General features: G+C 44.7%; 1 protein-coding gene across 1 annotated transcript in view; it reads left to right on the forward strand.

Moving 5' to 3' along the window:
• Positions 1-631: 631 nt before the first annotated feature.
• BNIP1 (BCL2 interacting protein 1) overlaps positions 632-13,291 on the forward strand; it is a 21,457-nt gene continuing 8,797 nt past the window's right edge. Inside the window, exons 1-3 of the mRNA XM_017859282.1 lie at positions 632-1,003; positions 3,260-3,352; positions 10,671-10,762. Coding sequence (XP_017714771.1) covers positions 920-1,003; positions 3,260-3,352; positions 10,671-10,762 — 269 coding nt within the window. The 5' untranslated portion in view covers positions 632-919. The remainder of the gene's footprint in view (positions 1,004-3,259; positions 3,353-10,670; positions 10,763-13,291) is intronic.

Below are 13,291 nucleotides of genomic sequence, written 5' to 3' on the forward strand. Positions count from 1 at the left end.
TTAGGTCCTCACAATCTATTCTTGCTGAAGTGACCTGAACAAAAGCAGATGGAGTGGGGTCGAGTAGGGGAAAAGCTTTCTAGGGAGAGGGAACACCAATTATAAGGCTACACATCCAGAAAGAGCTTGAGCAATCCAGGAAGGGCGCAGGGTGGGGGTGGCTGATGACCTTGAGGACCAGCTAAGAAACTTGGATTATTTACTAACAAAAATAAAAGAGCCACCATTTGTTGAGGGTTTCCTCTGACATTTCCATCAAAACTACGTAAATCCATCAAAACTACCCCAGCAAGGTAGATTTAATAAATCCAGTTGTATACAAAAGGGAACCACCAGAAGCCATAGGAGGGCTGCATACAGGGAGGCGACTTGATCAATTTCGTGTTTTACAAAGATCCCTCAGATCATGTGTTGGAGTGATAGGAAGTACTCTACTGACTCTACTGAACTCCATACTTTAAAAAATATATAACATTTATCATTTTCTCTTTTACTCCACAATTTATACTCACTGTAGAAAATATTAAAAATATAAGAAAGTTTGAAGAAACAAAAAATTGTCACTTGTACTTTCCAGAGACATCTCAATTGATACTTTTCTTCCAGTCTTTTTTTCTATGCAAAAAATATATAGTCATTAGAATGCCTGACAGAAGGAAGATGGAAAGAGACCACTGTGAAGCATTATTGATATTCCCTCTTCTCTTCCTCTCCATGATATTAAGGCCATACCAAGAGGAGAGGCTGATTTCCCTACACGTGTCAGGGAAAGTCCCAACTCTGCGCAGGGACCCAAGCTTGCCATTTTCGCCGGTCTCTAGGGGGCGCTGCCCCGAGACTGGGTGGGGAGGGAGAGAAGGCGGTGCGAAAACGCGTTTGAACTTGGGCCCTGCCGCGGCCCGTAACCGGCGTCTCCAACATGGCGGCTCCCCAAGATGTCCACGTCCGGATCTGTAACCAAGAGATTGTCAAATTTGACCTGGAGGTGAAGGCGCTTATTCAGGTACTGATCCCGGGACCCCTGCCGGGCTCCAGCAGCCCTAACCCAAGCTCTGCTGGTCTGTGAGCTCGGTAGTGTCACTCCCGAACTTTCCCCACTTGGTTTCCCAGGCCACTGGCTCCGCCCCATGGCCGGCTACCCGCCCTCGTCCCCGTTTGGTTGTGTCCCCGTGACTGCTGGCCTTGATCCTTTTTCCGGGTGCCGCCGGATCGCCCATCTCCAGAGCACCCAACTGTTCTCCGCCCCTGACCCAGCTACTGCTTCGAGGCTCGGCTTTGCCACTTCCACTTGCAGCCCTGGTCGTCGCCCCGCCCCTGACCACCTCATAACCTACCTGCCACCCTGCTTGGCCCAGCCCTCTGACGCTGCTTCCCCATCCTCTGGTAGCGCCCAGTAGGCAGCTAGCCCCGCCCCCTGCTGGCCAGCTCCCCTGGCATCCAAGGGCACCTGGCTCGGGAGGCACCAGGTGAAACGAATGTAACCTGGACGGTAGTTGTGATTTTATGCTTGAGGAAATCGAGTACGGCGCCAAGGCCTAGGTTAGAAGGCAGGCCGGGGTCAATGGCAAAACTGGAACCTGGACTGGGAAAGTCAACCTAGGAATAACACCTTGAAGAGTGTTACCCCGTTTGAACAGAGAGGAAATGAGGTGTTTTCGCCTTAAGCCATTTAAGGGTAGAGGTAAAATAAACGAGTTGACGTAGACAGGAATTAGGAATGTAGACACGGTTCCATGAGTTTAGCAAAAAGAAACCAAGAGTTTTAAACTTTTTTTGTTTTGTTTTGTTTTTTGTTTTTGTTTGTTTTTGAGACGGAGTCTCGCTCTGTCGCCCGGGCTGGAGCACAGTGGCACGATCTACTCACTGCAAGCTCCGCCTCCTGGTTTCATGGCATTCTCCTGCCTCAGCCTCCCGTATAGCTGGGACTACAGGCGCCCGCCACCACGCCCAGCTCATTTTTGTATTTTGTTTAGTAGAGACGGGGTTTCGCCGTGTTAGCCAGGATGGTCTTGATCTCCTGACCTCGTGATTTGCTCCCCTCACCCTCCCAAAGTGCTGGGATTACAGGCGTGAGCCACTGCGCCTGGCCTAAACCTTGGTTTTTAAAGCAAATCATTTTCAACAAAGTCACTAAACATTAGATGTAGACTCAGAGTTTGTAACAAGGTGTGGCAAAAAGTGCAAGAAAGTAGGGCTCCCCAGATAAACCAGATGCAGAATAAACCAAATTAGATGCAGAATAAACAAATACGGTGCAAAGAAGTGTGATTAAATTAATAACCAGAGAAAAAGTGAAATTTGATGCAGATATTTAAAACTTCTTGAACTTCACTTCTCTGATGTATACATTACAAAACTTCTGGGCCAGTTATAGAAAAATAAACTTAGGTTTCATACAAATGAAATTACATTTTCACATAATCTAAATTGCTCAGGCACCCTTCTGTACTCTTTCTAACATTTGGGTTCTTGTGATTGCTGATGTGAAAGATTGATTATAGCTGGATGTATTACACCCTTACCGTGTTCCAGCAGCTCTGCTAAGTGCTTTACATACATACATAATCTATGATGTTCTCTGAGGTAAGTAGGGTTGTGATGAGGAAACTGAGACACAGAGAATTTAAATAACTTTCCAGGTAACTTTACACAGCTAATAAATTGCTACAGCCAGGATTCGAATCCACATGGTCTGTCTCCAGAGCCTGCTCTGAAAACTGGCACCAGTAATTCTGAATGTCCAGCAACAGATTCTAAATCTACCCTTAAACATGTTTATATAAACACTCTAACTTATCACTGACAGTTTGTAAAATCACACTGAAAAAGTTAATCTCATCATATGAGGCCAGATCTTTAAACATCCTGATCTTACAAGTTGGAAGGATCTAAGGTTCTAAAGTTATAGTATAACTTTCGCATGTCCATTCTTGTTGGGCATATAAGCTGTTTTAAGCTTTTTCATACTGGCCAGGTAATGTTTTGTTAAAATTTAGGCACTAGAAATTAGGTCAAAACAGTTGTGTTTCTTTCTAGGCTTTTATATTAATTCAACATTAATCTAAAGAGGAATGAGAAAAATGCCAATGATAATGTTTTTGCTTGTGTTGCAGAGGTAAACAGCAAAGATCAGGATGAATTATAGTCAGTATCAGTACATTAATATTAGTTGGTCTAAACTAACTCTCTCACTGTATGGATGGTGTCATTTCATTTCCTTGCCTTGAGAAAGGCCTTTCATCTGTTCAATGTCTCCTAGGATATCCGTGATTGTTCAGGACCCTTAAGTGCTCTTACTGAACTGAACACTAAAGTAAAAGAGAAATTTCAACAGTTGCGTCACAGAATACAGGTGGGTATTCTCAGAACTGAGATGCTGAGTATCTATCAATGAAGGGGGCTCAGTCCTGGGTATATCCTCTGCTTGAGAGCCGTCTGGGTTCTTCAAACACCAGCTGATAGGAGCAGTCAACACTTAGACAGTGAGGGTGACTCTGTACTAACCTGCTGTCCAGGTAAAAACGAGAAACTTTAGCGTGCAGAACACTGCCAGCTGTGTCAACAGCTGGAACACCATTGTTCCATGGCAGGAACACCATTATCCTTGGAATGTTTGAAACCCTGGGGCCACTTCAAATACTTTCTCTTCTCTACCATTCTTTCTACCCTATTCATTCATTCACTACCTCAATCCATCACACTCCTGGTTTTTTTTTTTTTTTTTTTTTTTTAGTGCTGTTACTTTGCTCAGCATCTTCCTTATTTCAGTAGTCACCAGTCACATCATGTACACATTCAATATGCCTGAATTCAACTATGGTATATGTGCTGTCTCAAAAAACACTAGAGGGTGACAAGTAGCAGTTTGGTTTGTTTGTTTTATTTATTTCACATTTTATTCTTATTACACTGGGCTGGGCAAAGGGTTGTGCACCACTGTGTAGGTCATATTATTCTGCTGCTTTCATTTTTTTTGAGAGGGAGTCTCGCTCTGTCGCCCAGGCTGGAGTGCAGTGGCCGGATCTCAGCTCACTGCAAGCTCTGCCTCCCAGGTTCACGCCATTCTCCTGCCTCAGCCTCCCGAGTAGCTGGGACTACAGGCACCCGCCACCTCGCCTGGCTAGTTTTTTGTATTTTTTAGTAGAGACGGGGTTTCACCGTGTTAGCCAGGATGGTCTTGATCTTATGACCTCGTGATCCGCCTGTCTCGGCCTCCCAAAGTGCTGGGATTACAGGCTTGAGCCACCGCGCCCGGCCTGCTTTCATTTTTAAAAATGAAAATGAGGCCAGTAGTTTGAGAACAGCCTGGCCAACATGGCAAAACCCTATCTCTACTAAAAATGCAAAAATTAGCTGGGCATGGTGGTGTGCACCTGTAATCCCAGCTACTTGGGAGGCTGAGGCAGGAGAATCACTTGAACCCAGGAGGCAGAGGTTGAAGTGAGCTGAGATCATGCCTCTGCACTCTAGCCTGGGTGACAGAGCAAGACTGTCTCAAAAACAAACCAATTTTTTTTTTTTTTTTTTAAATAGAGATGGAGTCTCACTATGTTGCTTGGGCTAGTCTTAAGCTCCTGGGCTCAGGCAATCTTCCTGCCTCAGCCTCTGAAAGTGCTGGGATTACAGGCATAAGCCCAGACTATTGTGTTGCCTTCAGACACAGTTGGGATTTGGGTTCTAATTGTTTCCAAGTTCAGGATCTAGATCAGAATCAGACAACGAAGACCACTGTTTTGTGGGTCTAGGGGCTGCTGAGAAAAAGCCAGGAAACAGGTATAGAGCTGACTATGGAGGGCTCATGTTTCAAGGCTCCCATCTGGGCATCCAAGGATCCTGCATGCAGCTCATAGGTAGAGGGGCCCACAGCAGCCCCTCAAAAAGTGAACAGGAATGGCACAGGCCTAGAGCTGGAACTCAGGAGTTGGAAGGATGACTGTGTCTGCACACCTAAAAAGATGTCGTCCATCTGTATCCTGGAATCCTGTGTAGGCCCTCTCCATGAGGACAGGAACAGGGTTGGCTCCTTGGCCTCTAGTAGTCCAGTAAAGTCCTGCAAACTTGTCATTATCTGGAGACATTCCTGCCAGCTCCTCTTCATGCCCCTCTACTTGAAACACTGGGCAGTTGCTTTATATTGTTCATGATTCTTCTTCCTCAATTCTTTAAATTTGAGATAATTGCATTCTTTTAAGAAACTCTGGATCTCCTGGTCACTCCAAGTGTTGATTACTATTCTGATGGTTTTTCTGGTTTCTTGGTTTCCTCTTCCTTCTTTATTTCCTGAGGGTTTCTAGTAATTTCAGTCTGATGTCTTAGGTTCTCCCTTTTTATCCCGGAGTTTCCTGAGTTTTCTCCTGGGAGTGTTCTCACCATCGCCACAGGACCTAATGTTGGGTTGGCAGAGAACTAGCACTTACTCTGTCCTAATGGGACCCAGGAGTGTCAGGAGGTACTCTGAGTGTGGAAACTTGCTTGCTCCTCTAGACTTCTGGAGGTCTCTTAGAAGTAGCAGTTTGAATAGTGGAGATGTTTCCACTGCTGTGCCTTCAGTGATGGTGAGGTGGGTGTCATGGATCTGCCCATCTGTATTAGTCTATTTTCATGCTGCTGATAAAGACATACCTGAGACTGGGAAGAAAAAGAAGTTTAATGGACTTCTCACATGGCTTGGGAGGCCTCACGATCATGGCAGAAGGCAAAGAGGAGCAAGTCACGTCTTACATGGATGGCGGCAGGCAAAGAGAGAGCTTGTGCAGGGAAACGCCTGTTTTTAAAACCATCAGATCTCATGAGACTCATTCACTATCATGAGAATAGTGCAGGAAAGACCCACCTCTGATTCAGTCACCTCCCACCAGTTTCCTCCCATGACGTGGGAATTGTAAGAGTTACAATTCAAGATGAGATTTGGGTGGGGACACAGCCAAACCATATCACCATCCCTGGATAGATCTTGTGGCACCTGGTCTTGTGGTATTGGGGTTTTGTATTGGGTCTTTCTTGCATTGCTATAAAGAAATACCTGAGGCTGGTAATTTATTTTAAAAAATGAGTTAAGCTGACTTATGGTTCTGTGGGCTGTAGGGGAAGCATAGCAGCATCTGCTTCTGGGGAAGCTTCAAGAAGCTTCTGGTCATGGCAGAAGGCAAAGAGGGAGCAGGCATGTCACATGACAAAAGCAGGAGCAAGAGAGAGAGAGATTGAGTGAGAGCTCACTTATCACTAAGGGGATGGCTTATGCCATTGATGAGGGATCCATCCCCATGATCCAGACACCTCCCACCAGGCCCTACCTCCAACATTGGGGGTTACCATTCAGCATGAGATTTGGGCAGGGACAAATATTCAGACTATATCAGGTCTAAAGACTTGTGCTTCTTTGGCCAGCACAGTGGCTCACTTCTGTAATCCCAGCACTTTGGGAGACCAAGACAAGTGGATCACTTGAGGCCAGGAGTTCAAGACCAACCTAGTCAACATGATGAACCTCCGTCTCTGCTGAAAATACAAAAATTAGCTGGGCATGGTGACCCGTGCCTGTAGTCCCAGCTGTTTAGGTGGCTGAGGCGTGAGAATTGCTTGAACCTGGGAGTTGGAGGTTGCACTGAGCCGAGATTGTGCCACTGCACTCCAGCCTGGGTGACAGAGCAAGACCCTGTCTCAAAAAAAAAAAAAAAAAAAAAATTGTGCTTTTCATATAACATGGCCCCTAAAGCCCACCAGCAACTCTGTTTTTGCTTAACAGAGGTAGACAGTCTGTTCTAAAGCAGGTAGAAAAGCTGGCCAAGTGGACCTCTGAGAAACAGTATGTCTGTGTCCTGTGTATTGCCTACCTAAGAGATTTTCAAGAGCAATTTTGAAAATGTGCAATTTTTGCTATTGGAGTTAATTATAGAATTTCAGCAGCATCACCATACCTAGCTGACCTCTTCCTGCCTCCATCTTCAGTACTGATATAATCATCTTAATTTTTTATTTTTGATGTTCCTTTTACATGTTTTATATATGTGTCTGTATCTGTAAATATCAACATTCAGTGAAAAGTCTCAGTTATGCCCCAGTTTTGTTTTCTGTTCCCCTCTTCCAAACAGGTAGTCACTTTTGTTACTTATATATCACTCCAGAGTTTCTCTACTCAAATATTTAAAAAGATAAATTTCTTTTTTTTAATTTCTTTTCTTTTTTTTTTTTTTGGAGATGGAGTCTCACTCTGTCGCCCAGGCTAGAGTGCAGTGGTGCGATCTCGGGTCACTGCAAGCTCCACCTCCCAGATTCATGCCATTCTCCTGCCTCAGCTTCCTGAGTAACTGGGATTACAGGTGCATGCTACCACGCCTGGCTAATTTTTCAGATTTTTAGTAGAGATGGGGTTTCACTGTGTTAGCCAAGCTGGTCTCGATCTCCTGACCTTGTGATCTGCCCGCCTCAGCCTCCCAAAGTTCTGGGATTACAGGTGTGAGCCACCGCGCCTGGCCATTAAGTATAATTTTATTATACGCACATTGGAAATCTTTCCATTTCAGTAATTAGAGACTGTCCTCATTTTTCTTTTTCTTTTCTTTTTTTTTTTGAGACAGGGTCTTGGGCTGTCACCCAGTCCAGAGTGCAGTGGTACAATCTCAGCTCACCACAGCCTTGACTTCCCAGGCTCAAGCGATTTTCCTCCTGCCTCAGTCCCCCAAATAGCTGGGACTGCAGCTGCGCGCCACACCCCCCCCACCCGCCTCAGCTAATTTGTGTATTTTTTATAGAGATAGGGTTTTGCCATGTTGCTCAGGCTGGACTTGGACTCCTGGACTTGAGCAGTTGCCCACCGTGGCCTCCCAAAGTGCTGGGATTACAGGCGTGAGTCACCGTTCCTGGCCTCTCATTCTTTTCTAAATAGCTGTCATTTTTTTTTTTTTTTAGTCAGTTCTCTATCAAAGGGCATTCATTTGAACTGCTTCCACTTTTTTTTTAAGCTAACTTATTCCTTGACAGACTTTTCTTCAACTCAGCATGACTTCAACTCTCCAACTATTCCTGTTACCTTCAGTATGAGTATTTTTATGTTCTTTTTAAATATCTGGGTGCTCACCCAGTGTTTATTTCCTTCACTAATTAAAATGACCTCACGAATATGTTTACATTTACATATTTATGATGGCACCTAGTAGGGACCTAATAAGCACATGGCCAGTAAATGAATAACCCCATCCCAGTTTTAATCTGCATTTCTTAAGTATTTACATACTCTTTTTATACCTGGAAATAAATACAAGATTCCTGTTTGTTTGCTATTTTTAGCTTTTATTTGAATGTCTTTTTTGTGTGTTTCAAACAAGATTGTGTGATACCAGAGAACTGGCCTCATATCCTCAAAATTGTGTGTTTGGCGCATGGTAAGTCTTGGGCATTGACTGTGTATAAGTATCTGTGTGTTTGTCTTTGTACGTATAGCTCTCAAACTGGAATTTGAGAACTACTCGACCCCGCCATTCCTTTCTCCCGAACTATCACTGGTTCTCTTTGACAGAACTTCCAGGCAATCTTTCATGAGTAAATTGTACATTTCTCCCCCTTTTTAATCTCTCCCTTTTTCCTATGCATTCATTCTTCCATTCAGTGACTCAGTGCCCAGTATGTGCTGGGCACAAGGAATATATGTAGTGAATAATGCGAGATAAAGCTCTGCTTATTCATAAAATTTACATTCTTTTTTTTTTTTTTTTTGAGATGGAGTCTCGTTCTGTTGCCCAGGCTGGAGTGCAGTGGCATGATCTCGGCTCACTGCAATCTCCGCCTCCTGGGTTCACGCCATTCTTCTGCCTTAGCCTCCCGAGTAGCTGGGACTATAGGCGCCCGCCACCACGCCTGGCTAATTTCTCTTTGTATTTTTAGTGGAGACGGGGTTTCACTGTGTTAGCCAGGATGGTCTCAATCTCCTGACCTCCTGATCCACCCGCCTCGGCCTCCCAAAGTGCTGGGTTTATAGGCATGAGCCACCACACCCGGCCTGTATAATTTACATTCTAATAGGAAATACAGATTTTAAACAAATAATTATGAAAATAATTGATGACATTTGCAAAACTTTTCCAAGTCACAGTTGATTATTTCTTTTACTCTCTACCTCAGCAATATTTGGGGGCATAAATTGAAAGTCATCTCTGAGCTATTGAAATGGTGGATACACAAACTTGTTCCAAACCAGCATGTGCAAATTGATACATAAATAAGTAAATTAGTATAATTGAGCAAATACATTGATATTTCAGATCAATCGCATGATTGAAGCTAGAACCTGTTTTAATTTGTAAACCAAAAAATGTGAATGGTGTAATGCTATCTTTAATTATAGTCCCTCTGATGGTTCTCTTATCTGAAGTTCTTGGGGTTTAATACTTTTGGGTATGTCTGCTGACCCTCTCTTATGGTAGGTTATTTCCTTGGTGCTTGGTTATTTTGGACTGTGAGCACTCATCTTCAGCAGACCTTATCTGAGGGACTTTGTGTAGCTGAGTCGAGGCCAAGTCTCTACAGAGGCTTTTGCATTAGCTTCCCGCCAGGTCTCCTGGGATGATCACAAGTCTGAGAACACTTTTTTTTTTTTTTTGAGATGGAGTCTCTATCTGTTGCCCAGGCTGGAGTGCAGTGGCGCAGTCTCAGCTCACTGCAAGCTCCGCCTCTGGGATTCATGCCATTCTCCTGCCTCAGCCTCCCGAGTAGCTGGGACTACAGGTGCCCACCACCACGCCCGGCTAATTTTTTGTTTTTTTAGTTGAGATGGGGTTCCACCGTGTGAGCCAGGATGGTCTCAATCTCCTGACCTCATGATCTGCCCACCTTAGCCTCCCAAATTGCTGGGATTACAGGCGTGAGCCACCATGCCCAACCGAGAACACTTTTTTTGTTAATTTCTCTTCATGGAGTTTCACGAACCACTCAGGGAAGATAAATTGAACCCTAGATCAGTGGGAGGAGCAGCTCCCTGGTTGGTTATAAATTCTCAGGGGAGATATTTTTTAACCCCTCTATTTGGAACTCATACCAAAAAAAGTCAGGCATCCATGTTTTCACTCTGTGCTGGTAGATGCACATTTTTCTAGACTATTTTCCTGTGTCTATAACCTTTCGTGGGTTTTGGATTTGTGGTGATCTCAGTTCATCTTCCCATCCTCAGCCTCAGATGGCCCAAGGCTTCATTTTTCTGTCCCTACATGAGCTCTCAAACCTTCAAGTGCTCAAACTGCCTATTACTCGTCTTTAATGAAATAGGCACAGAAATTGTGAGTATCTGGAAATGAACAGCAGTTTGATATTTTAATCATATCTAAGTGTGGGATCAGTGTGCTTGTATTTCGTCATTGTTTTTCTTTTCGTTTCGGGCCTGCCCTTGGTGACAGGAGCACCAGCTCTGACGCCAGGGTAGCCGTGCATACTCCCAGGCTGACTGTTCCAGCTGTTGTTCCCTTCTCACTTTTGGGCCATAGGGGTTTTCCTTACTTTCTTGGAGACTTAGCTATGGATTTAAAAGGATGTGTGTTATATGTTACCTAGCATTCTGAGGTGTTCTGTTTTAAAAGGGTGCTTCAAGTGCTATTGTATGCCCTTGGCAGAAATAGAAATGCTCTTCTGTTTTCATGTTGACTTTTGAAATCATTTTAACATGGAGTTATTTTTCCTCAAAGGACCTGGAGCAGTTGGCTAAAGAGCAAGACAAAGAGTCAGAGAAACAACTTCTACTCCAGGAAGTGGAGAATCACAAAAAGCAGATGCTCAGGTAGGCAGGGCCTGCCCCCGCCAGCAGCCTCTGCTGGCTCACTTGTTCCCTGTGAGCCTTGCACGTGTATTTGCCTGACTTACTGGTGTTTTTTTTTTTTTTTTTTTTTTTTTTTTTGAGGGACAGTGTCGCGCTCCATGACCCAGGCTGGAGTGTAGTGGTCTGATCTTGGCTCACTCTGCCCTCTGCCTCCCAAGTTCAAGCAAGTCTTCTGCCTCAGCCTCCTGAGTAGCTGGGATTACAGGCACCCGCCATCACCCCTGGCTAATTTTTGTATTTTTAGTAGAGACAGAGTTTCGCTATGTTGGCCAGGCTGGTCTCTAATACTGGCTTCATGTGATTCACCCACCTCAGCCTCCCGAAGTGCTGGGATTACAGGTGTGAGCCACCGTACCTGGCCAATTGCGTCAGTTGCACACGGGTGGAATGTTCTCTCCTAATCAGTAATTCTCAAGTGGGGGCGAGTGGGGAAGGGATAAATAGGGCCTATCTGAGCAGGTGGAGCTGTGCATAGTTTACAAAAGCATATTTAACATTATACTGTATTGTGTATTTTTAACCAAAAAATATGATTGCTTTTGTAATACAGGGTCATTTTTTTATCTAAGGATAATTGGTACCAGAAAAAATCTACAGAAAGAAAACTTGCTTAAGGTGGACCACAATTTAGAAGGTTTTGAGTGGGATGCTATCTAAAAAAAAAAAAAAAAAAGAAAAAAGCAACAAAAACCGTAAATTAAACAAAATTGAGATCAAAAGATAAAACCAACATTGAGGTTGTAATTGCAGGTGTGTGCTAATCCTTGATTATATAATTATAGCTATATGCCATTTCTTGTTATTGAATTGGGAGAAGTTTAACTTTTCCGATGAAATTGTCAGGCAACATGAAACAGTATCTTTCCCTTCACATTTGACTTTTGTAGCAATCATAAAGAGGGTGTTTTCCAAATAATCTTTGAAGGTATCAAATCATTCTCTCTCTTTTTTTAAAAATTTATTTTTGGCCGGGTGTGGTGGCTCATGCCTGGAATCCCAGCACTTTGGGAGGCAGAGGTGGGCAGATCACGAGGTCAGGAGTTCAAGACCAGCTTGACCAACATGGTGAAACCCTGTCTCTATTAAAAATACAAAAATTAGCTAGGCGTGGTGGTGGGCACCTGTAATCCCGGCTACTCAGGAGGCTGAGGCAGGAGAATCGCTTGAACCCGGGAGGCAGAGGTTGCAGTGAGCTGAGATCGCCACACTCCAGCCTGGGTGACAGAGTGAGACACCATCTTAAAAAAAAAAAAATTTTATTTTTAAAAAATTAAATTTTAGAAATGAGGTCCCGCTGTGTTGCGCAGTCTGGAGTACAGTCATAGCTGACTGCAGCCTCGAACTCCTAGGCTCAAGCGATCCTCTCACCTCAGCTTCCCAAGTAGTTGGGACTACAGGCACACTCCACTGTGCCTGGCTAGATCATTCTCTTTTGAAACCCCTGCTAAGTCGTCATTCATATGGGTTTTCTCTTTGTCTCTTGTTCACTGGTCTGCCTCTGCCAGATCTGTATTTGTGGCTTTGTGTCTGATTTGAGCAATTTACCAGCATCATCTTCCCTGAAAGCAGCTGTGTATGTAACAGTCAGCTGTCAGGAGGACACCGATTGGCAAAAACACAGGCACGGGGAGGCCAGTTAAGCAGAGGGAGGGCTGTATGAGTGGTGGGCAGTGATCCAGGGCTTGGCTGTTTCGCGATTACTTTATGTTATGATGGCTTTTGCTTTCCTGAGCCACCAAGCCTACTCAGATTATAAACACTGAGTACAGAGAAGCCCTTGTATAAAGTATAGTAAGTTATGCCAGACACGCTCAGCTTAGCATGGGTTTTAAAGCTGGGAATGGCCATCCACAATGTGGCATTACAGGCCAGAACAGAGAAAGCTGTCAATGTATACTTTGGGGCTGGGTACAGTAGCTTACACCTATAATCTCAGCACTTTGGGGGCCGAGGCAGGAGGACTGCTTGAGCCCAGGAGTTTAAGACCATCTTGGGCAACAAAGCAAGACCCCATCTATTAAAAAAAAAATTAGCTGGGGGCATGGTGATGTGTGCCTATAGTCTCAACTACTTGGGAGGCCAAGGCAGGAGGGCAATGGGCTTGGGAGGTCAAGGCTACAGTGAGCCGTGATCATTCTGCTGCACTCTAGCCCTAGGAGACAGAACGAGACCCTGTCTCTTTTCTTTTTTTTTTGAGACAGAGTCTTGCTCTGTCGCCCAGGTCGGAGTGCAGTGGTACAGTCTCAGCTCACTGCAAGCTCCGCCTCCTGGGTTCACGCCATTCTTCTGCCTCAGCCTCCTGAGTAGCTGGGACTACAGGGGCCCGCCACCACGCCCAGCTATTTTTTTTGTATTTTTAGTAGAGACGGGGTTTCACCGTGTTAGCCAGCATGGTCTTGATCTCCTGACCTCGTGATCCGCCTGCCTCGGCCTCACAAAGTGCTGGGATTACAGGTGTGAGCCACCGTGCCTGGCTGACCCTGTCTCAAA

Source organism: Rhinopithecus bieti, unplaced genomic scaffold, assembly GCF_001698545.2.
Source record: "Rhinopithecus bieti isolate Rb0 unplaced genomic scaffold, ASM169854v2 scaffold_49762, whole genome shotgun sequence".
In the NCBI taxonomy this organism is placed as follows: Eukaryota; Metazoa; Chordata; class Mammalia; order Primates; family Cercopithecidae; genus Rhinopithecus; species Rhinopithecus bieti.